Source organism: Muscardinus avellanarius (assembly GCF_963383645.1).
Source record: "Muscardinus avellanarius genome assembly, chromosome: 22".
Classification (NCBI taxonomy): Eukaryota; Metazoa; Chordata; class Mammalia; order Rodentia; family Gliridae; genus Muscardinus; species Muscardinus avellanarius.
Window position 1 is genome coordinate 15,983,247 of NC_137808.1, and position 27,955 is coordinate 16,011,201.

Sequence of the window (27,955 nt, forward strand, 5' to 3'; positions counted from 1 at the left end):
ATTTTGCTTTGTAGCCCAGGCTGGCCTCGAACCTGTGACCCTCCTGCCCCAGCATCCCAAGTCCTGGTGACAGGCGGCCCAGCTTCTCTGTTCCTTCCTCAGAGCTCACTGGGGCCACCAAACAGCCCCAAGCAGCTAATGGAGCCTGAATGCTCGCTCCCAGCGCTGCAGTGCTCCCTCAGGGCTCCCCAGTGCTCCCTCCCATGTCCCCAATGCTCCCTCCCGGCGCCTGAGTGCTCCCTCCCGGCGCCTGCCTGCTCCCTCCCGCCTCCCCGGCCGGTGCTCCCTCCCGGCGAGGGGGAGGCGCGGCTCACCTTCAGCGTCTTGTCGCGGCTCTTGGCCGACTCCATGAGCAGGTAGGCGCCCTTGCTGTCGCACAGGCGGTCGGCCGAGCCCTGGAGCAGCAGGAACGGCAGGGTGAGCTTGGGGAAGGCGCGCTCCACCCGCGACACGGCGTTGAGCAGCTGGATGCCGAAGCACACCTTCAGCCCCGCGCGGCAGATGAGGGGGTCGGAGTTGTAAAGTTCCACCTGGGGGCGGGGGTCCGTCAGCGCAGCCTCGGAGCCCGCAGCCGTGTCCAGCGCGGCTCCTTTGGGCGGCCTTGGGACCCGGGGGGTGGGTCCCTTGATGAGCACGCCCGGTAATACTCGATGGAGGATCAGGGGTATCGCACAGAACCTATGCACCTCCGCCCATAGAATTTTTTTTGGTGCTGGGGATTGAACCCAGGGGCATTCCACCTCTAAGCTCCACCCTCAGCCCCCCCCCACACACACACCTTTTAAAAAAGGTTTTTTTTTCTGGTCTGAGGAGGATGGAACCCAGGGGCATTCGACCTCCCAGCTCCACCCCCAGCCCTATATTTTATTCTTTATTTTCAAACCGGGTCTCGCTGAGTTGCACAGGGCCTCCCTAAAGTAGCTGAGGCTGTCCGCGAACCGCGATCCTCTGGTCTCAGCCTCGCAAATGTTGGGATGACAAGCGCGCGCCACCACGCCGGGCTTCCTCAGCCCCGTTTTACTCTTTTATGTGGAAACAGGATCTCCCTAGGTTGCTGAGAGCCTCACTAAGTTGCTGCTGCTGCTGCTGGCCTCGAACCTCCTATTCCCAATTACTGAGACTGCAGGTGTGCGCCGTCACATCTGGCTCGTATCACCATGCCCATCTGATTTTATTTAATTTGGGGATGGGGGTGGACTCGGGACTGAATCCACGGTGTTCTACCTCCAAGCTACACCCCCAGCCCTTCTTATATAAAAACAGGGTCTAACCTGCAATCCTCCTGTCTCAACCTCCCTGTCACTGGGAATACAGGTCTGTGCTATCATGCCTGGCTTTTATTTTTTATATCAAAGTAAGTGTGTGTGGGGGGGAGAGAACTAAAAAAATAGAACACTCCTGGTTTCAACCTCCAACACCACAAAAACAAACAAATAAATAAATATGGTTAGGGGGATGTAGCTCCAGGATTCAGTCCCTAGTACCTACCCTCTGCCAACAGAAACACTAAAAATTTCAAATTAAAAATAAAAAGGGAGCCAGCTGTGGTGGCGCACACTTGTAATCCTAGCACTTGGGAGGCTGAGACAGGAGGATCGCACGGGTTCGAAGCCAGCCTCAGCTACTAAGTGAGGCTCTCAGCAACTTAGTGAGACCCTGTTTCCAAATAAAATATAAAATAGGTCTGGGAGTATAGCCCGGAGGTAGAATAGCCCCTGGCTTCCACCCCCAGTTTCACCAAAATAAATAAATAAATAAATAAATAAATAAATAAATATAAAAAGGTAGCTAGGCGTGGTGGCACACACTTGTAATCCATCATTTGGGAGGTTGAGACAGGAGAATCACAGTTTGCGGACAGCCTCAGCAACTCAGTGAGACCCTGTTTCAAAATAAACAATAAAAAAAAATCAGGCTGGGGATGTAGCTTGGAGGTAGAATGCCCCTGGGTCCCATTCCCAGTACTGCAATACATACATACATACATACATACATACATACATACATACATATATACATACATAAAAAGGGTTGGGGTATAGGCTAGTGGTAGAGAGCCCTTAGGTTCGACCCCCAGTACCATAAATATAAAAAAAAGGTGTAGGGCGTGGTGGCACACACTTATAATCCCAGCATTTGGGAGGCGGAGACCAAAGGATCATGGTTTGCCGACAGCCTCAGCTACATAGGCCCTTCGCAACTCAGTGAGCCCCTGTTTCAAAATAAAGAATAAAAAAGAGGGCTAGAGGTGTAGCTCGGAGGTAGAATGCCCCTGGGTTCCATCCCCAGTAGCACATAAAGTAAAAATAAAAAAGGAAATAAAATATAAGCCAGCTGCGCTCGCTTCATGGCGTCCCAAGTAGTGGCTCCTAAGGTGTCTGTGTTTCACTTTGTCTTCTGTGCCTGCGCCCACCCCATGCCTTGGTGTCTGCCTGGTGGGAGTGAGTGGGATCATACAGGAACCCACAGGAGCGTGAGGGCCAGGCTGGAAGGCCCCAGCAAAACACAAGGAGCTGCTGAGGCTGGACCGTCCCCGGCTCATGGGATGGGGAAGCCAGGGGCAGGTCTGGGCCACGGGGCTCTGGGGCTGAGACCTCTGGGGCCACGCCTGTCCCTGCTGGCAGCAGGCTTTCTCGAGTGCCCTCTGGTACCCCTTCCTGCTCTCCTGTCTTATCCATGTCATCGCTCCAGTCTGTGGCCAGAGCTGGGACATCTGCCCTCCAGGATTTGGGTGAGAAGTTTCTAGAAGTGACTCTGGCCCATGGGGAGGGAAACGGCCTCAACACCACTTTGATTTTGTTTTGTTTTTGTGTGTGTGGTACTAGGGGTAAAACCCAGAGGCTTTCTACCTCCGGGCTATATTCCCAGACCTGTTTTATACTTTATTTGGAAACACAGTCTCACTAAGTTGCCCAGAGCCTCACTAAGTAGCTGAGGCTGGCTTCGAACCTGTGCGATCCTCCTGTCTCGGCCTCCCAAGTGCTGGGATTACAAGCATGCGCCACCACGCCTGGCTAACACCACTTTGTTTATGCCCTCATCCTTGGCACAGGGATCTGGCAGGTTGAAGAGCTGCCATGTGGTGGGATTAGGTGAAGGCAGAGAGGAAGGGCTGCCTGTGGGGCAGCAGGGCGCCACCGTCCAGAACTCAGCCACTCCAGGGTGGGACTGGGCTAGAACTCCAGACACGTGCCGAGGGGAGGCAGGCCGTCCTACGCTCACGCCTTCACCACCCTGGACCCCTTCCCACGCTGGGGACAGAGTCCATTTGTACAAAGCCACGTGAGATGGATTAGCCACTTCCTGCAACTGAGCCGGTGTGCGCCCCACCGGGCCAGGCCATCTGTTTGACAGGAGACTGGCTGGGCAGAGTGGGGTGAGCCAGCCCTCCCGGAAGGGAGCTGCAGGCGCCCAGGAGAGCAGGAGACCAGGGCTCTGGGTCATCCGAGCCTTGGCACCAATCAGAATAGCGACGACAGCAATATCGACGACAGCACCTTGGGCTGAAGGACAGCCTGTGCCCAGCACAGGGCACCACCCAGGGTCTCACCCAGGAGCAAAACGAGGCACTAACGTGTGAGCGCTGGCTACACGCTCAGCACTGATAATGAACGTGTACCAGGTCACGACGCCTTACAACCACCGACTAAGGCGCAGAGAGGGTTAGTGTGGATCCCCGACCTACAGAATGCTTTTAAAAAATTTATTTATTAGCCGGGCGTGGTGGCGCACGCTTTTAATCCCTGCGCTTGGGAGGCTGAGACAGGAGGATCGCACGGGTTCGAAGCCAGCCTCAGCTACTTAGTGAGGCTCTCGGCAACTTAGTGAGACCCTTTTTCCAAATAAAGTATAAAATAGGTCTGGGAGTGTAGCCTGGAGGTAGAAAGCCTCTGGGTTCCACCCCAGTACCACCAAAAAAAATTATTTATTTACTTATTTATTTTGGGGTGCTGGGGATTGTACCTCAGAACATTCTACCACTGAGCCACATGCCCCACCAGCCCTTTTTATTTTGAAACATGGTTTCACTAAGTTGCTGAAGCTGTCCTCAAACCTGTATCCTCCTGTCTCAGCCTCACCTGTACTGGGATTACAGGCTTACATCACTGCATCACCATGCCCAGCTTTTTCTTCTTTCTTTCTTTCTTAATTTTTTTTTTTTCAGTACTGAGGATGGAACTCAGGGTATTCTACCTCCAAGCTACACCCCCAGCCCTATTTTTTATTCTTTATTTGGAAACAGGGTCTCACTGAGTTGAAAGACGCCCGGGTTCCTTCCCCAGTACCAGGGAAGAGGACCTCCCTAAGTAGCTGGGGCTGTCCACAAACCCGATCCTCCTGTCTCCGCCTCCCGAATGCTGGGGTTACAAGAGTGCACCGCCACGCCTGGCTCACCATCCCTAGCTTTTTCTATTAATTCAATTAATTTCTTTCTTTTTTTTTTTTTTTGCGGGTCTGGGGATGGAACCCAGACGCATTTGACCTCCGAGCTACACCCTCCGAGCTACACCCCCTGCCCTATTTTTTATTCTTTATTTTGAAATAGGGTCTCACTAAGTTGCGGAGGGCCTCACTAAGTAGCTGAGGCTGACCACGAACCGAGATCCTCCCATCTCAGCCTCCCGAATGCTGAGATTACAAGCGCGCACCCCCCCACACACCTGGCTAACTTTATTTGTGAGGAGAGTGGGGATTGAACCCAGGGGTACCCTACTACTTAGCTATACCCCCCAACCCTATTTTATTTTGTATTTTGAAACTCTTACTAAGTTACTGCATGCACTGGCCTAAGACATTCAACCCTCCCATCTTGGTCTTTGGGATTACAGGCCTGCGCCACCCCCAGCATCCCCTATAGAAAAATTTCCCGAAGAATAGACTGCATTTCCCAGGCTTCCTTGCAGCTGGACAGTCATGTGACCACACTCCAGCCAATAAGAGGTGGGCATAAGGGCTGGGTGTACACTCTAAAACAGGAACAGAGTTGGGCCATGCAGATGTGGGACAGGGTCACACAGGAAGTGCTGAGCAACACGACAGGGGCCTGACACTCAGAAGTCATGGGTGTGGCACACGCCTGTTATCCCAGTACTTGGGAGGCTGAGACCGGAAGATCACAGGTTGGAGGCCAGCCTCTGTAACTTAACAAGACCCTCAGCAACTTAGCAAGACCCTGTTTCCAAATAAAAAATAAAATAGGGCTGGGGGGTGTAGCTCAGAGGTGGAATGTCCAGGGGTTCAATCTCCAGCATCACCCCCTGCCAAAAAAAACACAACTGTTGTAAACCAGAAAACTAGGCCCTAAGCCTTACCCTGCTTATGTGGCATTTGGAGGTCTGAGCCCCTGCCAGCTCTACTAGTTCTTTTCTTCTTTCCTTCCCTTTCCTTTTCTCCTCTCTCCTTTCTCCCTCCCTCTCTCTCCTCTTTCTCTTTCTCTCTCTCCCTCCCTCCCCCCCTCTCTCTTTTCTCTCTCTCTTTCTCTCCTTTCATTTACTTTTTTGTGGTGCTGGGGATTGACCCAGGAGCATTTTACCTCCAAGCTATACCCCAGCCAAATTTCATACTTTTTTTTTTTTAAATGGGGTCTTGCTGGGTTTCTGAAGGCCTCGCTCCATCGCGGAGGCTGGCCTCTGCCCTGCGATCCTCCCCCCTGCCTGGGCTGCGCCCAACCCTCCAGCTCCTGGAGGGTGCTGAGCCTGGGAAAGGCTCGGTGGAGGGGGAGGCGGAGGGACGGGATGAAGTGCTAGCCCTCAGCTTCCTGTTCCTGGTGTCCTCATAAACCCTGTTTACACAATGGCCTATTCTGGGCTGGCTCAGGAAGGAGCCCTCAGATGTGTGGGGGAAAGGGCAGGTCCCTGACGCAACCCGTGGCAGGCCAGAGACCAGAACCCAGGAGGCAGGAGGAGGGCCGCGTATGACCCGGGTCACTGCGGCCTCCATCTCAGAAGGAGACCCGCCCAAGCCCAGGGAGATGTACTGTCATCCCGGGCAAGGAGGCGGCCAGGCCTGCCCCCCTTGACCAGGCCCACCATCAGCCAAACCAGCCCATCCTAAGCCGGGCGTGATGGCGCACCCTTGTAATCCCCGCGCTCGGGAGGCTGAGACAGGAGGATCGCACAGGTTCGAAGCCAGCCTCAGCTACTTAGTGAGGCTCTCAGCAACTTAGTGAGACCCTGTTTCCAAATAAAGTATAAAATAGGTCTGGGAGTATAGCCTGGATGTAGAAAAGCCCCTGGGTTCTACTCCTAGTACCCTCTTCCAAAAAAAAAGCCTGTTCTAAAGCACAGCCAGCCACGATGGTACATGCCTGTCATCCCAGGACTTGGGAGACTGAGATGGGAGGATCTCAGGGTGGAAGCCGGCCTCAGCAACTTAGGGAGACCCTGTTTCAAAATAAAAAAATAAAAATAAAAAGGACTAGGAGTCAGGTGTGGTGATGCATGTTTGTAACCCCAGCATTCGGGAGGCTGAGACAGGAGGATCGCGGTTCGCAGCCAGCCTCAGCTACTTCGTGAGACCATCAGCAACTCAGTGAGACCCTGTTTCAAATTAAAGAATCAAAAATAGGGCTGGGGGTGTAGCTCGGAGGTAGAATGCCCCTGGGTTCCATCCCCAGTACCACACACACACAAAATAAATAAATAAAATAAAGTAAAAAATGAAAAGGACTAGGGTATAGCTCAGAGGTAGGAGGCCCCTGGGTTCCTTCCCCAGTACCAGGGAGGAAGGGCTTCTACCAGGCTCACTGCCTGGCCACAGCTGTTGATGAAAATGGCCCCAGGGTCCACGGGCGCGGTGGGCACGCTTGTCATCCCCGCGCTGGGGAGGCAGAGGCAGGAGGATCGCGCTGGTTTGGAGCCAGCCTCGCGGGCTTAAGGCTTAAGACCCTGTTTCCAAATAAAAAAATATAAAAAGTAGCTCTGGGAATATAGCCCAGAGGTAGAAGGGCTTCCAGGAACCCTAGTACCACCAAAAAAAAAAAAAAAGGCTAGCCGGGCGCGGTGGCGCACGCTTGTCATCCCCGCGCTCGGGAGGCGGAGACAGGAGGATCGCGCAGGTTCGAAGCCAGCCGCGCGCGCTGGCTTAGGAGACCCTGTTTCCAAATAAAAATGTAAAAATAGGTCTGGGAGTGTAGCCCGGAGGTAGAAGGGCTTCCAGGAACCCCAGTACCACCAAAAAAAAAAAAAAAAAAAGGCCCAAGGGTGGTGGCCTATCAGGTGTGGCTGGCTGGGTGTGCCGCGGGTGCCAGGGCCAGATAGAGGCCCAGGTAGAGGCCCCGCTGGTGGCTTCCCGTACCGCTTCTCCAGCTTGAGGTTCCCATAAGGAACCTGGCTTCCTGGGTTTGAGACCAGAGGGCAAGGGAGTGCCGCACAGGAGGAAGGTGTGGTCTGCTGGGCTGCAAGGCCTCCACCCCTGGGGAGGTGCTCGGCCCTCCCACTGGGCAGGTCTCACGCACCCAGAGAACAGGCGCCTCTGGGGGTGACGGCTGTAAAATGGCGCACGGTCCTTAGGGGTGCAAGGTTCCCCAGACCGCACCTGGCACCGGCCTCGCAGGGAGCCAGCGCGGCCTGTACCCAGACTTGCGTCTCCTGTGGCCCCCCCTTCCTCTGTCCCTCGCTCCCTCCTGTCCCGGGGCTCGGCTCCTGCAGGGAGGCGTCCACAGCTGCGGGTTCCCTGGGAAACATCTTAGCCTGAGTGAGACCCCGTGGGGAACCCCGGGAGGGAGGCGCCATTTCTGAGCGCATCCCCGCTCACTCCTAGCCGTGCTATTTTTAAAGCAGAGCCCAGTGCCCAGTGTTCAAAGGAAGCCGCTGGTGGGGACGGGCGGCCGCTGGCTCTGCCCAGGACAAGCCTTTACCTCTTGTTTTTTCAACTGGAATCCAGCTTCAGGCTGGCCACGTGCCTGATCCCAGCACAGAACATCCAGGGGGTTTGCAGTGTGTGGTGGGAAATGAACTCAGCCATCCTGCCTCCCAGGGACACTGCAGCCCTATTTTATTGATTTATTTTTAAATATTTTTTTATTTATTTATTTTTGTGGTACTGGGGGTGGAACCCAGGGGCTTTTCTACCTCCAGGCTATACTCCCAGCCCTATTTTCTATTTTATTTGGAAACAGGGTCTCACTAAGTTGCCGAGAGCCTCACTCAGTAGCTGAGGCTGGCTTCGAACCCGTGCGATCCTCCTGTGTCAGCCTCCCAAGCGCGGGGATGACAGGCGTGCGCCACCACGCCTGGCCCTATTTTATTTGTTTTGAAATGGAGTTTCACTAGGTTTCTGAGAGTCCTGCCATGTTGTTGAGGCTGGCCTCCGACCTGTAGTCCTCCAGTTTCAGCCTCCCAAGAACTGAGATCACAGGTGTGTGCCACCTGCCCAGTGTAAAGTCTGACATGAGACTTGGCGACAGAGGGCCTGACATTACTTGATTATCTCTTTTTCTCCTCCTCTTTCCTCATCCATTGCCAGGTGGGGAAATAAAGCACATTTCAAATGGGGGCTTGCCTGCCTTCCTTTCTTTTCCTTCCTTCCTTCCTTCCTTCCTTCCTTCCCACTGGAGACTGAACCCATGGCTCTCTACCTCTTAGCTATACCCCCAGTTCGCCTGCCTGCCTGCCTGCCTGCCTGCCTTCCTTCCTTCCTTCCTTCCTTCCTTCCTTCCTTCCTTCCTTCCTTTCTTGGTGGTACTGGGGTTCCTGGAAGCCCTTCTCCCTCCGGGCTACACTCCCAGACCTATTTTATATTTTTATTTGGAAACAGGGTCTCCTAAGCCAGTGCAACTGGCTTCGAACCTGCGCGATCCTCCTGTCTCCGCCTCCCAAGCCCGGGGATGACAAGGGAGCGCCACCACGCCCGGCTACTTCTTTATTTATTTTGGTAATGGAAATTGAACTCACAGGGAATTCTATCCCCGAGCTATTTATTTATTTATTTTCAACAAAGTCTCACCAAGTTGCTGAGGGTCTAAGTTGCCAAGACTAGCCTCAAACACACGATTCTCCTGCCTCAGCCTCCCAAGTACTGGGATTATAGATGCATTCCACCACACCTGGCTTATTTTTATTTTTTTGAAACAGGGGCTCGGGAAGAGGCTGAGGCTGGCCTCGAACCTGTGATCCTCCTGTCTCGGCCTCTAGGATTCCGGTGTGTGCTGCTATGCCCCGTTGAACAAAACTCTTGAGCCCCTGTATCGAGACATACCATTTAATACCATCATCCAATAAGTCAATTCCTCATGGGCGTGGAGGTGCAGGTTTGCAATCCCAGCATTTGGGAGGCTGAGACCAGAGGATCGCGGTTCGCGGACAGCCTCAGCTACTTAGACCCTTTGCAACTTAGTGAGATCCTGTTGAAAAATAAAGAACAAAAATGGGCAGGAGGTGTAGCTCAGAGGTCAAATGCCCCTGAGTTCTATCCCCAAACCCGCCAAAAAAAGATTAAATAATTAAAAAACAAAAATAAATTCCTCCTTTTTGCTTAAAAGCCTTTGACCTGATTTTTCTCTGTTATTTGCAACCCACAGAAGCCGGCCCGCAGCACGCAGGCTCTGGGCTCCCCACCATGGCGCCCTCCTGATGAGAGCTGACCCTGCTGGCTTCCAGGGCGGGGCCGAGCGCTGAGCCACACCGGCGGGCAATCCTCACCTCTGTCTTATTCCGGGAGAGCACACTGGAATCGATAGGCCCCAGGGACATGTTGGGCAGGACGAGGTTGAGCACTTTGGCGGCAAAGACCTGCGCAGAGAGCAGAGGAGCGGGCGGTGAGGACACGGGTGCAGGGGAGTCAGGAGGCGACGTCCGGGTGCTGGGCTCCAGCTCCTCCTCGCTGGGCTGCCGCGGGGGGGGGGGGGGGGGGCGGCCTCCAAGCCACACCTCAGCACTTCTGATTTTGAAACAAGGTCTCACTAAGCTGCGGAGCGTCTCGCTGCGTTGTGAGGGGCTCACTAGGTTGCTGAGGCTGGCCTAGAACCCGTGAGCCTCCTGCCTCGGCCTCCAGGTACTGGCTCCCAGGGGGCGCCCCGCCTGCTCACTGAATTTGAACCCAGTTCAGGAACAAGCCCCCGCCCCCATCTCTCCTGGATCCTGTTGCTCCCGGGAACAGAGACCCCGATCTGACACGGAGAAGGCGTTTTCAGCTTTACAAGGCGCGCACAGAGACGCCTGGGATGGAGATGCTATTTCAAAATTGAGCTGTGAAATGCTGAAATTAGAATCGCGGTGAGTTCTCAGGTCTCCCTGAGGGTGAGGGCGCACAGCCCAGCTCAGAGCCAGGAGCAGTCTTTTGCTGTGTGTGTGTGTGTGTGTGTGTGTGTGTGTGTGTGTGCGCGCGCATGCGCCTGTGTGTGTTGACAGGGATGGAACCCAAGGCCATTCTAACTCTGAGCTACACCCTCAGCCCGATTTTATTTTTTATTTTTGAAACAGGGTCTCACTAAGCTGCCGAGGGTCTCACTAAATTGCTGAGGCTGGCCCCGAACCTGGGATCCTCCTGTCTCAGCCTCTCCAGTATTTGAGAGGCTGAGACCGGAGGAGCACAGGGTCAAAACCAGTCCTGGCAACTTTATGATACCCTCAGCAACTTAGCAAGACCTTGTTTCAGAATTAAAAAATAAAAAGGTCTGAGGGTATAGCTTAGAGATAGAATGTCTCTGGGTTCAATCCCGAATGCCACACACACACACACACACACACACACACACACAAAAAAAAAAAAAAAAAAAAAACCAGCAATTCCCACTGGGCACAGTGCCATGTGTCTAGAATCCCCGCACTTGGGAGGCTGAGACAGGAGAGGAGGATGGATGGTTCGAGAACAGTCTGAGTAATTAAGTGAGACCCTTAGCAATTCATCAAGACCCTGTTTCAAAATAAAACTCAAGCCGGGCGCGGTGGCGCACACTTGTCATCCCTGCGCTCGGGAGGCGGAGACAGGAGGATCGCACTGGTTCGGAGCCAGCCGCTCTGGCTTAAGAGACACTGTTTCCAAATAAAAATATAAAATAGGTCTGGGAGTGGAGCCTGGAGGTAGAAGGGCTTCCAGGAACCCCAGTACCACCAAAAATAAATAAATAAATAAATCTCAAAAGTACTGTAACCCGGTGTGATGTACACATCTGGATTCCCAGTAGAGGCCGAGACAGGGGGATCCCAGGTTCAAAGCCAGCCTTGGCAACTTAATGAGACCCTGTTTTAAAATTTAAAAAATAAAAATAAAAAGTCTGGGATGTAGTTTAGAGGTAGAACAACTCGGAGTCCAGTTGCAGTACCTAAAATAAAATTTAAAAGGCTAGAGATGTAGCTTGGAAGCAGACTCTCCCTGGGTTCTAAATACCAAGAAAAAAAGAAAAGGAAAGAAAGAAAAGAAAAATTAAAAAAGGTACTTGTTTAGCGTCTTCCCCACAAAAAAAAAAAAAAAAAATCAAAAATCAGGAAAAATGGTTGAGGCTGGCCTCAGCAACTTTGTGAGATTTCGTTTGGAAATAAAAAATAAAATAGAACTGAGGGCTGCAGGTCAGTGGTAGCGCCCGAGTTCAAACCCCAGTACGGCCACCAGCAGGAGGGAGGAGGGAAGGGGAGGAGGAAGGGGGAGGAGAGGGGGAGAGGAGAAGAGGAGGAGGGGAGGGGAGGAGGGAGAGGGAGGAGGGGGAAGAGGTGGAGAAGCCGGGTGTGGTGGCACATGCCTGTAAGCCCAGTACTGGAGAGGCTGAAACAGGAGGGTCACCAGCCTCAGCAACTTAGCGAGACTCAGCAATTCCAGTACTTGGGAGGTGGAGACAGGAGGATTGAAGGGTTGAGGCCAGCCTCAGCAACTTATCAAGACCCTGTTTCAAAATAAAAAATAAAATAGGGCTGGGGTGTAGCTGAGAGGTAGAATGAATCTGGGTTCCATCCCAGTTCCACGAAGAAGAAAAGGAGGAGGAGGAGGAGGAGGAGGAGGAGGAGGAGGAGGAGGAGAGGAGGAGGAGGAGGAGTAGGAGGAGGACGGGAGGAGGAGGAGGAGGAGGAGGAGGAGGAGGACGGGAGGAGGAGGAGGAGGAGGAGGAGGAGGAGGAGAGGAGGAGGAGGAGGAGTAGGAGGAGGACGGGAGGAGGAGGAGGAGGAGGAGGAGGAGGAGGAGGACGGGAGGAGGAGGAGGAGGAGGGGAGGAGGAGGAGGAGGAGGCCCTGAATCACTCTGCCGTGGATTCTTTGGGCGAGGAGCTGGCGGCGGCCCCGGCGCGGGCGGGAGAGAAGCCTTGGCAGCTGATTGGAAGCGCAGCGCCTGCGCCCGCCCGGAGGGGAGGGGAGGCGCCTGCACCGGGGAGGCCCCAGAGCCCCGCGGTGCTCACCACAATCACATCCCAGAGCCGCCACCAGCGGAGCCCCGCCGTCTCCCGCGCACCTGGCGGGGAGCTTCTCACCCATTCGTGAAGTGGTTTCCAAAACATTATTACTCTCCACAGGTTTTCCAAAAAGTATTCCAAAATCTTCGAATCCTGCAGGGGTGCATAGAGAACCTTGGCCCGGGCCTGGACAGGGCTGGCCCTGGGGGCGGCCGTGGCCCGACTGTGCCCAGTCGAGTTGGAGCTGGACTCCGACTCCGGAAGAGGTGGGCAGCGAGGGGTGGGTGGTGCGACTCCGTCGAAGCCTGGGCGGGCGAATCCAGAGTCACCCGTTCTGGGTCCTGAGAACCCGCCATCCTCAGTTCGGAGACACTGATCTGGGCCCAGTGCTTGGGAGGCTGAGACCGGAGGATGGCAGGCGCCAGGCCAGCCTCGGCAGCTGGGAGACATCCTCCACAACCTAGTGAGACCCTGCTTCAAATGAAAAACGGAAAATAACGCTGCGGAAGCTGGGCATGATGTGCGGGCTTGGAATCCCAGGATTTGGGAGGCCAAGACAGGAGGATCAAAGGTTGGAGGCCAGCCTCAGCAACTCAGCAAAACTCTTGGCAACTTAGGCCCTGTTTCAAAATAAAAAATCACATAGGGCTGGATGTGTAGCTCTGAGGTAGAATGCCCCTGGGTTCAATCCCCAACTCACACACACACAAAAAGTGCCTTTTCCAGCAGGCCTCACAGGGAAGAACAGGACAGTCCTCCAGTCCCTCTCTGACAGAGCAGGGGCACTAAACCAAACATATCTAGAAGCTTCTGAGCCTCGATGGACAGAGGTAGGCTCACCGCCTGTACCTCATCGCATCTACAAAGCGGCCCAGACACAGCCTCGGGGAATCCACAGCCAGGGCCGCTGGGTCTGGCTGTACTGAAGTTCCGGAGTAGGAGCCCGAGCCGGCCCGCCGGACTCCCAGGGCCTTCTGGACTCCACCAGGCAGGCGGCTCTGGGGAAGGTCCGGGTGGAGGGCTGAGGCCCAAAGGCTGGCTCGCGAACGTGGACGCGGATGCTCTGCGTAGTGGCCTCATTCCCTTATCTGGAAAGTGGGGACCATTTCCTTTCTTTCTAGGGTGGTCCTGAGATGCCTGGAGAGGCGCCAAAGAGGCCCCTGGGGGTCACAGGCAGGCAGGGTCCCCGACAGTGATGCCCGAGCCAGCCCTAGCACACGTCTCCCTCCTAGCGATGTCTCCCTCGGTCTGACATATTCCTGGATATCTTTTCCTTGTTGCTCTTGGTTGGTTGGTGGACCGTAGTTTGGCATTAGGAAATCGAGCCCAGGGGCACTGAGGCTGGCCTTCACCCCGTGATCCTCCTGTCTCAGCCTCCCAGGCACTGGGACTGCAGGCGCCACCACCACGCACAGCGCTGGTTGAGCGCGTTCCTAGATTTCTAACTGCTAGCACTAAGGAAAGCACTTCATCAGCAGAGGCAGTGTTCGGGGGCCCAGCCTCTGTCCTCATTGTCTCTTTTACTGGGCTAAATATATCTCAGCTCGGTGAAAATGAGCCCTGGTGTAAGAGCCAGATGGTGGCGAGATTTCAGGGGGGCTGGTGTGCTCTCATTCTTTTAACACATTTTTAAATTTTTTTTTACGGTACTGGGGATCAATCTTGGGGGCGCTCTACTGCTGAGCTACACCTCCAGCCCTGTTTGTTTACGTACGCATTTATTTTTGTGGTGCTGGGGATGGACACAGAGTCTCAGAGTTGCAAGGGGCCTCACTAAGTCGCTGAGGCTGGACGCAAACAGCGATCCTCTGGTCTCAGCCTCCCGAATGCTGGGATTACAAGCGTGCTCCATCATGCTCGGCCTCCCAGCCCTATTTTTTTATTATTATTTTTCTCTGTGTTATACTGGGGGTGGAACCCAGGGGCCTTCTACCTCTGGGTTATACTCCCAGACCTATTCTGTATTTTATTTGGAAACAGGGTCTCACTAAGTTACTTAGAGCCTCACTAAGTAGCTGAGGCTGGCTTTGAACTGTGCGATCCTCCTGTCTCAGCCTCCCAAACTCTGGGATTACAAGCGTGCGCCACCACGCCTGGCCTTGTTCTTTATTTTAAAACAGGGCCTCACTGAGTTGCAAAGGGCCTCACTAAGTAGCTGAGGCTGGCCGCGAACCTGCAACCCTCCTGTCTCCACCTTCCAAGTCCTGGGATTGCACGGGTGCGCCACCACGTCTGACTTTGTGACGTCTTTGTTTTCTTTGGCACTGGGGATGGTACCCGAAGCTGCACCCCCAGCCCCTTTTAACTTTTCATCTGAAACAGGGTCTCAGCAGGTTGCTGAGGGTCTGTGTGGCTGAGGCCGTCCTTGAGCCCGCAGTCTTCCTGTCTCAGCCTCCATAGTGCCACTGCACCCGACTCGGTGTCATTTCTCTTTATGCCTCGTGCCCACGAGGTCTGGCGTGCCGCCACGCTGACCACTCACCTTTACCATTAAGACACTTTGGAAGGGCCACTGGTCTCATCTCCTTCCTCTGGGGAAAAGGATGGAGTTCTAGATATTATTAAGATCCCCAACCCAAAAGCATGGTGGTACAACCCTGTACTCCCAGCAGTTGGGAGGCTGAGGCAGGACGATCACAGGTTCGAGTCCAACCTCAGCAACTCAGAGAGACTCTCCAGTTTCTAAAACAAAATAAAATAAAATAAAATGAAATGAAAAGGGTTGGAAGAGTAGCATGGTGGTAGAATGCCCCTGGATTCAATCCTCATACTCCCCAAAACAAGGACAGTCCCCAGAGTTCCAGCGCCCACGGCCCGCACCGCCCACGGCCCGCACCGTTCATGTGGAACGTTATATCCAGGTAGACAAGATGGCCGGCGTCAGGCTCAGAGGTGGCAAAGGCCGGGAGTCAGCCCTCCCACCCGCCCGCTGCCTGGAGCCAGGCAGCCGTGCCGCCCGCACAAGGAGCTCCCTGGGCAGAGGGCGCAGCACCCCCTCAGCTCCTCACCCCTCCACCCCAGCCCACGGAAGCCAAACAAACAGGAAGACTTGTGTATGACGGACGGACGCACCTGGCCTGAGGAATGCGAAGCCCCTGACACAACAATGCTTGGTATTCATCCAGACCTGACACAATGGTGCGCCACATCTAGGAGCCCTCTTGGGGATCTTCTTCCCACGCGTGTGTGCTAATGGGGATTGAGTTCAGGGACATTCTAACTCTGAACCACACCCTCAGCCCTATTTCTTTATTATTGTATTGTATTGTATTTATTTATTTATTTATTTTTTGTGGTACTGGGGATGGAACCCAGGGGCATTCTACCTCCGAGCTACACTCCAGTCCTGTTTTTTAGTCTTTATTTTGAAACAGGGTCTCACTGAGTTGTGGAGGGCCTCACTAAGTAGCTGAGGCTGGCCGCGAACCACGATCCTCCTGTCTCAGCCTCCCGAATGCTGGGATTACACGAATGCTGGGATTACACGTGTGCGCCACCACGCCCAGCTTGCTTGTTTGTCTGTCCGACTGTCTGTCTGTCTATCTATTTGCAGGTCTGGGGATGGACTCAGGGGCATTTGACCTCCGAGCTAATAGACCTCCTGCTCTATTTTTTATTCTTTATTTTGAAACAGGGCCTCACTGAGTTGCAGAGGGCCTCACTAAGTAGCTCAGGTTGTCCTCGAACCGCGATCCTCCGGTCTCAGCCTCCTCAATGCTGGGATATCGAGCGTGCGCCACCACACCCGGCAAAATATTTTCATTTTATTTGAATTTTTATTTGTTGTATGTGTGTGTCTGTGTGTGTGTGTGTGTGTCTGTGTGTGTGTGTGTGTTACTGAGAATTGATTCCAGGGGCATTCTACTTCTGAGCTACATCCTTAGCTCTACTTTATTTTTATTTTGGAACAGGGTCTTGCTAGGTTGATGAGAGTTTCACTGCTTGCTGAGGCTGTCCTTGGACCTGCAATCCTCTTGTCTCATCCTCCTAAGGACTGGGATCACAGGCGTGTGCCATCGCTCTCAGAAAAATATATCATTAATATAAGAATCTTGTGCTAAAGTTTCTAATACCTTTACTCCCAAAACCAGTTATGTTTCCCAGGTTTGTTTCTTCCAAATTCCTGGGAAATCCGTAGGTCGTTAACTGGAAAAAAAACTAAATTGCATTGTACACTGTTAACAAGACAGATAAGATATCTTAGGAAACCTATAATCCCAGGAGCTTTGCAGTCTGTGTGTGTGTGTGTGTGTGTGTGTGTGTGTGTGTGTGTGTGTGTGTGTGTTCTGGAAAATGAACCCGGGCATTCTTCCTCTGAACTACACCTCCCACTCTTTTTTTTGTTTGGAAACAGGTTGTGTGTGTGTGTGTGTGTGTGTGTGTGTGTGTGTTTCTGGGGATAGAATCCAGGGTCATTCTACCCCTGAGCTCTACCCCCAGATCTTTTTTTTTTTTTTTTTATTTTTTTGGTGATACTAGGGTTCCTTGAAGCCCTTCTACCTCCGGGCTACACTCCCAGACCTATTTTATATTTTTTTATTTGGAAACAGGGTCTCTTAAACCAGCGCGGCTGGCTCCGAACCCGCGCGATCCTCCTGTCTCCGCCTCCCAAGCGCGGGGATGACGAGCGTGCGCCGCCGCGCCCGGCGTCCCAGGTCTTTTTTTATCTCTTGTTTTGAAATAGGGTCTGGCTAGGTTGTTGAGGCTGTCGCTAAACCACTGAGGCTCGAATCTGAGATCCTCCTGTTTCGGCCCCCCCAAGTACTAAGATCACAGGCGTGCGCCATCACACCCAGCTGGAAAGTGTATTTCGTACTTTCTTCAATAAATGTCCGTCTGTATCTCTGGCCGGCGCGTGCTTACGTCCCTGGCCACACAAGCCCCGGCCCCTCCCAAGCGGAGGAGTCCACGGGACACACAGGTCAGCTGGAACCTGCCAGAACTGTTTGCCCAGAAAGGCCGCTTACCTTGAAAGTCGTTGCTGATTCGGGGTTGGCCAGAACCAGAGGCGAAATGAGAACCATGCCGGAGAAGTAGCTGGGCCTCTCTGCCGCCGTCAGGATGGCGATGGCCCCGCCCTGCAACCAGCCAAAGCGGAGGATCGGCCCACAGCTCTGCTCCTGCGGCCCGAGGGCGCACGGACCCAGGGGGCGCGGCAGGCAGCCGGCTCTGTGGCTGCTACTGTTCCCACCATTATTTGGCACTGGGGATGGAATCGGGGCATTCTGCCTCAGAGCGACACCCCCGCCCTGTTTTTATCCTTTGTTTGGAAACAGGGTCTCACTGAGTTGCAGAGGGCCTCACTAAGTAGCTGAGGCTGGCCGCGAACCGCGATCCTCCTGCCTCGGCCTCCCAAAGTACTGGGATGACGAGCGCGCGTCACCACGCCCGGCTTGCGCTGAATTCTGGAGCAGGCTGCAGCATTCTGGAACATTCTGCGCGCTCCACATTGATCCAGGAGCCAGGCTCTCATCTGGAAAGTGGAGGTAGTGGCAACACTACGAAAGGGGCGAAAGGGACCAGAAAAGACTGACACGAAGGCCTTAGCAATTTACGGAGACCCTGTCTCTACATAAAAAATACAAAGGGCTGGGGGTGTAGCTCAGAGGCAGAATGCTTCAAGGTCCAATTCCTAGCAGCCATAGCCCCTCCCTGTCACAAAAAAAGAAAGATCTGAAGCCGGGCGTGGTGGCGCACACTTGTAATCCCCGGGGTTGGGAGGTTGAGACAGGAGGATGGCGCAGGTTCGAAGCCAGCCTCAGCTACTGAGTGAGGCTCTCGGCAACTTGGTGAGACCCTGTTTCCAAATAAAGTATAAAATAGGGCTAGGAGTGTAGCCCGGAGGTAGAAAAGCCCCTGGGTCCCACCCCCAGTGCGAGAGAGAGAGAGAGAGAGAGAGAGAGAGAGAGAGAGAGAGAGAGAGAGAGGTCTGTTTCCAAAGCTCCAGGAAAGACGGCTGGTCAGCTGCTGTCCCTTCCAGCCCTGGCCAAGGATAACAACAGTCCCCAAGCTCCATCTGGGCCTGTCTCTCTCCAGGACCTGGCTCAGGGATCCAGCACTGGGACGCGCCGGGCGGCAGGTGGGCGGCCCCGAGCAGCGTCTCCGTGGTCGGTCAGCTTACCATGGAGTGGCCCAGGAGGAAGACAGGCAGCCCGGGGTAGTCCTTCTGCATGAAGTCCACGTGTTGAAGCACATCCCTGATAAACACGTGGAAATCGGACACCACCATCCGCTCCCCCTCGCTCTGCCCGTGGCCGACTGCAGGGCACAGGAGACAGGAGAGAGACCCGGTTACCGCCCAGTACCTGATCCGCCCCGTGGACGGTTAGAAGATCAAGGTGCAGAGCAGAGGAGGAAGTGGCCCAAGGCCACACGGAGCCCGGGGCTATGGCACGGGAGGCTAAGCCGGGAGGCTCGCAGGTCGGAGGCTAGCCTCGGCAATGTAGGGAGAACCTCCGAAACTTAGCGAGGCCTTGTTACCAAACAAAAAATAAAATGGGAGCCGGGCGTGGCGGCGCACGCTTGTCATCCCATCCCAGCATTCGGGAGGCTGAGTCCGGAGGATGGCGGTTCGCGGACAGCCTCAGCTACTTAGCGAGCCCCTGTGCAACTCAGTGAGACTCTGTTTCAGAATAAAGAATAAAAAATAGGGCTGGGGGTGTAGCTCGGAGGTTGAATGCCCTGGGTTCCATCCCCCGACCACAAAATAATTTAAAAAATTAAAATAAAAAATAAAATGGGCCTGGGGGTGTAGTTCAGAGGTAGAATGCTCCTGGGTTCCATCCCCAGCACGACCAAAAAAAAAAAAATACAATCAACAGCAAGGAGTGCGTGCTAGGGGTTAAGTACCACTCAGCACTCAGCACCCTGCCTTCCTGGGGACAGTCTCCGAGGATAACCAAAAGTGGAGATGAGCGCTTGCCCTGCCTGGGAGCAAGGCTTCACGAGACCCGACGTTTTCCTGGTTTCCCTAGGAAAATCCTGCCAGCTGGGTCTACGCCCGCCTTTCTCTAGGTACAGGTCTGAGTGCCCGCGCCGTATCTTACAGCTTTAGTCAAAGAGCTTCTAGTAAGCGTAAAGTATTTCTTCTTTTTGTCTTTTTTTGTAATCCTGGGATTGAATCCAGGGCCATTCTTATTTATTTATTTTTTGGTGGTACTGGGGTTCCTGGAAGCCCTTCTATCTCCGGGCTACACTCCCAGACCTATTTTTACATTTTTATTTGGAAACAGGGTCTCCTAAGCCAGCGCGCGCGGCTGGCTTCGAACCTGCGCGATCCTCCTGTCTCCGCCTCCCAAGCGCGGGGATGACAAGCGTGCGCCACCACGCCCTGCGAATCCAGGGCCATTCTACCTCCGAGCTACACCCCTAGCCTTTTCCAAATTAATTTTGAACCGGGATCTCGCCTCGTGAGGTTGCTGAGGGCCTCTCTGAGTTGCTGAGGCTGGCTTCCAACCTGCCAGCCTCTGGTCTCAGCCTCCAAGTCCTGGGATGACAGGCGTGTGTCGCCACGCCTGGCTCAGCAACTGTACCTCGCCTCCAACCTCTGCTTCTGGAGGTGCGATCGGCCCTACCAGAGGCTGCACACAGACCTCGCACCTGGCTCTGTCTGCCAAGCCGCCCCACCGAAAGGTGAACTGATCCTGCGAGGGCCCGGCTTCGGCCCAAATGCATGAGCCGGATGCAGAGACCCCAGGATCGGTGCGCTCTTTAATAGACTGAGAGGAGAACCAAGGGGCACTGTACCTCCAAACTACACCCCCAGCCCTATTTTATTTTTTATTTGGAAACAGGGTCTCACTAAGTTGCAGAGGCTCTTGCTAAGGGCCAGGCTGGGATCCCCTGGCCCACGCTGCCACGCCGCTCAAGAGCGGTAGTTATGCTCAGAGGCCGGGCGGTGGCTCCTTCCCTCCCGCGAGGCGGAGCTGGAGCCCTGTTGCCCTGGCCCCGGCTGGCAGGGGGACAGACATTTCTCCCCTTCCAGTTTTGAGTTTTGGCCCTGAATTCCTGGCCGACCCACAGAAGTTAGCAAACACCAGAGGGAGGGATCGTGGGGACACGTGGGAAGGGCGAGGAGACAGACGGCCATTGTGGAGTTTGGCCTGGAGAAGCGCAGGCCAGCCGAGGGCTCAGGCCGGGGAGTCTTGGCTCCTTCAAACCCAAACAGAACGAAGTCCACCCGAAGTCTCTGTGGGTGGGCAAGGAGCAGGAAACCACTGTTTGTGGAGCAGGGGTGGGACTTGACCTTCTCCCCACTTCTGCGTGTGTGTGTGTGTGTGTGCGCGCGCGCACACACACTCGGCCCTGAACCAGGAACATTCTATCTCACCACACCCACAGCTCTATTTTTATTTTTATTCTTTGTTTTCGTGGTTTGACCCCAAGGGCTTTCTAACTACAAGCTACACCCGAGCCCCATTTTTTAAATTAATTAATTAATTTATTTACTTATTTATTTTTTGAAACTGGGTCTCAATAAGTTACTGATAGTCTTGATATGTTACTGGCCTAGTCTCCAATTTGTGATTCTCCTTTCTCCTGCTGACTTGGTCCCCACTTCTCCCACTTCTAAACGTATCAGAAGCCAAAAGTTCTTATCTGTCGCAACCGGTCCACCCACTTGGGCAACTATTTTGGCGTCTTGTCATGTTGAATTTCTACTCTTTATGATTCAGTAGTTTCAGCCCAAGATCTCTGTGGAAGAGAAATTCTCAGTCACAAGAGCACCAGGATCCAGGGGTAACCAAGAGCTCCCTCTGTCATCACCCAGGATGAAGAAGCCAGTACAAAAAAAAAAAAAATGGATTATCAGCCGGGCGTGGTGGCGCACGCTTGTCATCCCAGCCCTTGGGAGGCTGAGATGGGAGCATCGTGGTTCGAGGCCAGCCTCAGCTTCTTAGTGAGGCCCTCTGCAATTCAGTGAGACCCGGTTTCAAAATAAAGAATAAAAATTAGGGCAAGGGAGTGTGGCTTGGAGGTCGAATGCCCCTGGGTTCCATCTCCAGTAAAACAAAACAAAACAAAACAAACAATAAAAAAAAAACATAAGAAGTGGGTTTAGCATGCTTGCAAAACCCAAACAAATAGAAGCAGCTGATGGTATGAGCCCGGCGCTTTCAGCAAAGGCACCAGGGAGCTGGGCACAGAGATACATGCTGTGTGTCAATGCCAGGCCTGGGAGGCTGAGCAGGAGGACCACAGGCTGGAGGCCAGCCTCAGCAACTTAGTGAAATCCTATCTCCAAATACAAAATAAAAAGGGCTGGTTGTGTAGCCGAGCAGTACAATGCCCTGGGTTCAATCCCGAGTACCCTAAACAAGACAAAAGGAACAGAAAGGTCTAGGCCCAGCTTGCGGCCTGGACATGTCTGCTCCAGCAGAGGCCGGTTCCAGCTCTTCCGGTTGGTGGTTGGTTGGCGAAGATCGTCGGAGTTCCCATCGTGGACACTGGGCTGCACCCATTTTTGTCCCCCAAGACCCTGCTCCCTCTGAGTTAACCTCCGGCACAGACAAGCGGGTCCCTGCTGGTGCCGCTCGCAGCCGCCAGCCCGAGCCGATTTCGTAAGGGAGAGAAAGGCAGAAGTCAGTGTCTGTTCCCGGCAGCTCTGCATGTGGGCCAGGAAGCGCACTGCAGCTCGGAGCTGCTTTCCTTTGCTTTCTGTTTGGCTTTTTTTTTTTTTTAAGCAGCAAAAACATGCTTTCTAATGTAACCAACGAAAAGGCGGCTGAGGGCGCGCCCCTGGGGAAGGAGCGCGTTCAGACCTTCACGTTCTGAGGATTTTTTATTTTTTTGCGGGTCTGGGGATGGCACCCAGGGGCATTTGACCTCTGTGCTACACCCCCTGCCCTATTTTTTATTCTTTATTTTGAAACAGGGTCTCACTAAGTTTCGGAGGGCCTCACTAAGTAGCTGAGTATGTCCACGAGCGATCCTCCCGAATGCCGGGATCACGAGCGTGTACCAACCACGCCCGGCACCCAGACTTATTTTCTATTTTATGTGGAAACAGGGTCTCACTAAATTGCTGAGAGCCTCACTAAGTAGCTGAGGCTGGCTTCGAACCTGCGCGATTCTCCTGTCTCAGCCTCCCAAGCGCGGGGATTCCAGCGTGCGCCACCACGCCCGGCTCCGAGGATTTATTTGAAAACATCTCCCCTCCACTGCATAAATAAGAAGAAACGCCATGACAGAACGCCTCAGAGCTGTGGTTCTTGGCGCCGGGAGGCTGGTTCTCTTTGGATCGTTCTGCGGAGCGTGCTCCGGAGGCTGGGGCTGTGGGCTCAGATCGCGTGTCTCGGGGACACCAGCCGAAAGGGCCCTTTTCCTTGGACTTTTCTCCCTTGTGAAATGCCCCTGCTCTGGACAAATCTGGGTCGGGCAGAATCATCTAGAAACACCAGGCCCATCAAGATCTCCCGCTCTCCTCCGCTGAAATCCGAGGGCACAGAAAGTAAGTACTTCTGGGCTTCCAAACCCACGACAGCTGCGGGGCGGGGAGAGGCGTTCGCGTGGAGTTCCAGGCTGCGACAGACAGCGAGGAATTGCAGAGTCTGGAGCAAAGTTCCCAGGATGCTCTCTGTGAACGCCAAAGTACACGGGGGCGACCGCACAGCTCCATGTGATCAGCAACCCCCAGAGCTTTGGGAAATTCAGAAAATGCATAACACTAAAAAACCACCACCACCACCACACACACACACACACACACACACACACACAACCACCATTTCTGTACACTCAGTACCAAATAAGGAGGAAAGCCATTGAAGGAATGGATTGGCCATATGTCAGATTAGGCAAATCTCTGACATGGCCCGGATTTTACAGAGTTCTTATATTTAAACCACTTTCTCCCTGTCCTTAAGATCATCTTTCCTTGAGCCAGAAAACAGAATAAAGAAGCCAGCATGGTGTGTACACCTAGAATCCCACTACTTGGGAGGCTGAGACAGGAGGATTGCAGGTTAAAGGCCAGCCTCAGCAACTTAGTGAGACCTTCAGCAACTTAATGAGACCCTGTTTCTCTTTCTTTCTTTCTTTCTTTCTTTCTTTCTTTCTTTCTTTCTTTCTTTCTTTTTTTTTCTTTCTTTCTTGTGGTACTAGAGATGGAACCCAGAGGCTTTCTACCTCTGAGCTATACTCTCAGCCCTATTTTCTATTTTATTTGGAAACAGGGTCTCACTGAGTTGCCGAGAGCCTCGCTAAGTAGCTGAGGCTGGCTTCGAACCTGCGCGATCCTCCTGTGTCAGCCTCCCAAGCGCGGGGATTACAAGCGTGCGCCACCACGCCCGGCGAGACCCTGTTTCAAAATATAATAAGGCAGGGGGTGTAGCTTCAAGGCAGAAGGCCCCTGGGTTCAGTCCCCAGTACCGAGTGCGCGCACGCGCACACAACCACACACATAAATAGGTTAAAGAGACAGTTTTGATGACCATATTTGCCTCTGTGCCATAAATCTACTGAGTGACAGTTTTAGAAGACAGCACGGATGTCCTTTGCGGACACTGGTGTGAGATGTGAGTTCACCTTTATTTTATGTTTTGGTATTGGGGTTGAACCCAAGGACATTCTACCTCTGAGCTACACTCAACCCTTTCAAAATTAAAAAAAAAAAATTAATTTGAAACAGGGACTCGTCAAGTTGTTGAGGGTGTCACTAAGTCGCCAAGGCTGGCCTCAAACCTGCTATCCTCCTGTGTCAGACTCCGCAGCACTGGAATGACAGACGTGCACCACCATGCCACGTGAAATAAAGGCTTTCAAAAAACAAGCGAAGCCGGGCGTGGGGCGCACGCTTGTCATCCCAGCATCCGGGAGGCTGAGACCGGAGGACCGCGGTTCGAGGCCAGCCTCAGCTACTACTTAGCGAGGCCCTCTGCAACTCAGCGAGATTCGGTTTCAAAATAAAGAATAAAAAATAGGGCAGGGGGTGTAGCTCGGAGGTCTAATGCCCCTGGGTTCCACCCCCAGACCCGCTAAATAAATAAATAAATAAATAAATAAATAAGAAGACGTGGTGTCTGTGTGATGTCCCTCCCTTTCCCTCTCCCTCTCTCTCATTTTATTATTATGTTTTGGTACTGGGCTTTGAACCCAGGGACATTTAACCTCCACGCTACACCCTTATCCCTTCCTACTTTATTACTTTCAAACAGAGATCTCGCTAGGTTGCTGAGGGCCTCACTAAGCTGCCGAGGCTAGCCTCCGACCTGTGATCCTCCTGTGTCAGCCTCCCAGGTCCTGGGATCGCTGGCGACCTTCGGGCGGTCTCTGTCAGCCCCACCTCCCTTGCACCTGGGTTTGGGCCCCTCTTGCGGGATCACATGTGCTCAGGGCCCCCAGGCTCTGACCTTGCCCTGCTGGGCTTTCCCAGCCTCCACGATCTTCTGGACAAAAGAAAGTGTTTAACATCAGGGAGGAAAACTCTCCTTTTTAGGAAATCAGTACTGCAGTTACTGCCACCATAAAAGGCGGCAGAAAGAAATGCAATCTGCAGGCACAGTCTTCCCTCAGCATCTGAGGAGGGTCCGTCCCAGACCTCCCAGGGGCACCAAGGTCAGGTCCAGGACTCAAGCCCCTTATAGAAAGTGCCCTAATTACGCTGAATCTACGCCAGCCAGGCCCGGAATCCCAGGACCTGGAATGCTAAGACAGGAGAATCCCAGGTTCAAGGCCAGCCTCAGCTACCTAGGCAGGACCTCAGCGTATTAGAGAGAGAACATGTTTCAAAATAGGGAGGGCTGGGGTGCCGCTTGGAGCTAGACGACCCCTGCTTCCATTCCCAGCACCACTACAAACAAAATCAGCCGGGCAGGGGACAGGAACAGCGCCGCAGTGCCTGCGGCTTTGGCCTGGATGTCTTGGTGTTAGGAATTCCCTGACCCAGGAACAGCCGGCTCTACCTTTAATTTATTTTTTAAATTATTTATTTATGTTTGCAGTACTGGGGATGGAACCCAGGGACATTCTACCTTTGAGCTAGAACCCCAGCCCTATTTTTTATTGTCTTTTTTTTTTTTTTTTTTGGTGGCACTGGGGTTCCTGGAAGCCCTTCTACCTCCGGGCTACACTCCCAGACCTATTTTTCCATTTTTATTTGGAAACAGGGTCTCCTAAGCCTGCGCGCGTGGCTGGCTCCGAACCTGCGCGATTCTCCTGTCTCCGCCTTCCAAGCGCGGGGATGACAAGCGTGCGCCACCGCGCCCGGCTTATTGTCTATTTTGAAACGGGGTCTCACTGAGTTGCGGGGGGCCTCATTAAGTAGCTGGGGCAGGCTGTGAACCATGATCCTCCTGTTTCAGCCTTCCGAATGCTCGGATTACAAGCCTGCCCACCATGCCTGGCTGGCGCTGCCTTTATTTTTTATATTTTTAATTAATTAATTAATTTATTTATTTATTTATTTTGGTGGTACTGGGGTTCATGGAAACCCTTCTACCTCGGGGCTACACTCCCAGATCCACTTTGTATATATATATATTTTTGGAAACAGGGTCTCTTAAGCTCCGAACCAGCGCGATCCTCCTGTCTCCGCCTCCCGAGCGCGGGGATGACAAGCGTGCCCGCCGCGCCCCGCTGGCACTGCCTTTAAAGCCACGAGCTGCAGCCTCTGGGGGCCCGAGGGGCTCGGGCTCGGGCTGCTCTCTCAGCCTGCAGAGCATGTTACGGTCGAGGAGCTGTTCCAGGGACCCTGCTGGGCTCCCCAAACCGTCCCAGGGAGAGACATGTGTAGCGCGGGTTCTTGTTCTGAGCTACGTATAGAGAAGTCTAGCTTGAACTCTCGCTGGAAGCGTAAATGAGTTTTTATTACAAAGATGGAAAGATAGAATATAAAGTAAGCACTATGCCACGGTGACATAGTGAGTTGACTTGAAAAGCAGTCACCGGGGATTTCTGGATACAGAGTATTTTATATCAATAATCTTCTAAGCCAGGCGTGGTGGCGCACGCTTGTCATCCCCGCGCTTGGGAGGCGGAGACAGGAGGATGGCGCGGGTTCGAAGCCAGCCTCGGCTACTTAGTGAGGCTCTCAGCAACCTAGTGAGACCCGGTTTCCAAATAAAGTATAAAAAAAAGGTCTGGGAGTAGAGCCCCGAGGAGGGCTGGCTTTTTGGAAACACAACAGAACCATCATGCCGGGTAGTTCTGCGCATGTCTTGTTATTCCACATGGGCAGTTGTGAGCCTGGAAAAACTCTGGGTCCTGGGAATCATACGACAACCAGAGATAATAAGGCGCCATCCTTCTCATGTGACCAGTCCAGTGCCCACCTCGATTCCAGGCCTTGCTCACCACGGGGCCAGCAGCAGACAGCGCCCACATCCCAGAGTCCACAAAAATACCCAAAGAAGCCCAGCGTGGCGGCACACACCCATCATCTCAGTACTTGGGAGGTGGAGGTGTGGAGGAGCACAGGTTCAAGGCCAGCCTCGGCAATTTAGAAAGACCGTCAGCAACTTCATGACAGCCTGTTTGTTTGTTTGCGGGTCTGGGACGGAACCCAGGGGCATTCGACCTCAGAGCTACACCCCCTGCCCTATTTTTTATTCTTTATTTTGAAACCGGGTCTCACTGAGTTGCAGAGGGCCTCGCTAAGTAGCTGAGGCTGGCCGCCAACCACGATCCTCCGGTCTCAGCCTCCCGAATGCTGGGATGACAAGCGTGCGCCACCGCGCCCGGCTATGAGAGCCTGTTTTAAAACAAACAATAAAAAAGGGCTGGGGGTAGCCAGGAGTGGTGGCGCACGCTTGTAATCCCTGCACTTGGGAGGCAGAGGCCGGAGGATCGAGGCCAGCCGCGCTGGCTTAAGAGACCCTATTTCAAAAATACAGAAAATAGGTCTGGGAGTGTAGCCCAGAGGTAGAAGGGCTTCCAGGAACCCCAGTACCACCAAAAAAAAAAAAGGGCTGGGGGAGTAACTCAGAGATCGAATGCCCCTGGGTTCAATCCCCAGTACCAAAAAGAAAAAAAAAAAAAAATATATATATATATATATATATATATATATATAAGATTAATGAAGCTCTGAGATGCGAAAGAACGTTCAGAAAGCCAAGAACTAGCCTGAAGCCCTCGCTGCGCGGCCTCGCTGTCTCCTGTAATTAAGCCACCAGCCTCACATCTCTCCCGGGGACATCCATTGTTCGCTCCAGAGACAAAACGTCAGTCTCCCTTCTCGGCAGTTCTGTGGTGAGGGGAGAGGGGAGGAGGACGGGAGCCACCTACAATTTTCTTTTCTCTCATGCTCTTTGAAAATGCCTTTAAACGGATCTATCATGTCAGCGGCGAGCGGTTGCGGAGGGCAGATATCATTCTGAAAATGTGCAGAAATGCGCATTTTAGTCTTAGGTTGGAAATGTTACCCTTGTCGGTGAGGACGATCCAGAAGGTTCTTGGCCGGTATTTCTAGTACTTTCCATTATTACAGACCGGTGCTCCTAAGCTGAGCATGGTGGCCCATGCCTGGCATCCCAGCACCTGGGAGGCTGGGAAGGGAGGCCTGCAGAGTTGAGGCTAGCCTTAGCAACCTAGCAAGACCCAAAACAACTTAAGGAGACCCTGTTTCAAGACAAAAAATAAGGTGCACGCCTGGAATTTCAGTACTTGGGACACTGAGACAGGAGGCTCACGGGTGGAG

At 53.4% G+C, this 27,955-nt stretch overlaps 1 protein-coding gene across 3 annotated transcripts in view; it reads right to left on the minus strand.

The window, feature by feature from the left end:
* Nucleotides 1-27,955, minus strand: part of MGLL (monoglyceride lipase) — a gene marked incomplete at both ends in the record, with an annotated part of 64,754 nt that overhangs the window by 2,145 nt on the left and 34,654 nt on the right. For 2 of the 3 annotated variants that reach the window (XM_080718096.1, XM_080718098.1), the window contains 4 exons: nt 315-530; nt 9,642-9,731; nt 17,286-17,396; nt 18,440-18,576. In XM_080718096.1, coding sequence (XP_080574222.1) covers nt 315-530; nt 9,642-9,731; nt 17,286-17,396; nt 18,440-18,576 — 554 coding nt within the window. The remainder of the gene's footprint in view (nt 1-314; nt 531-9,641; nt 9,732-17,285; nt 17,397-18,439; nt 18,577-27,955) is intronic. The other variant, XM_080718097.1, reaches the window with a different exon arrangement.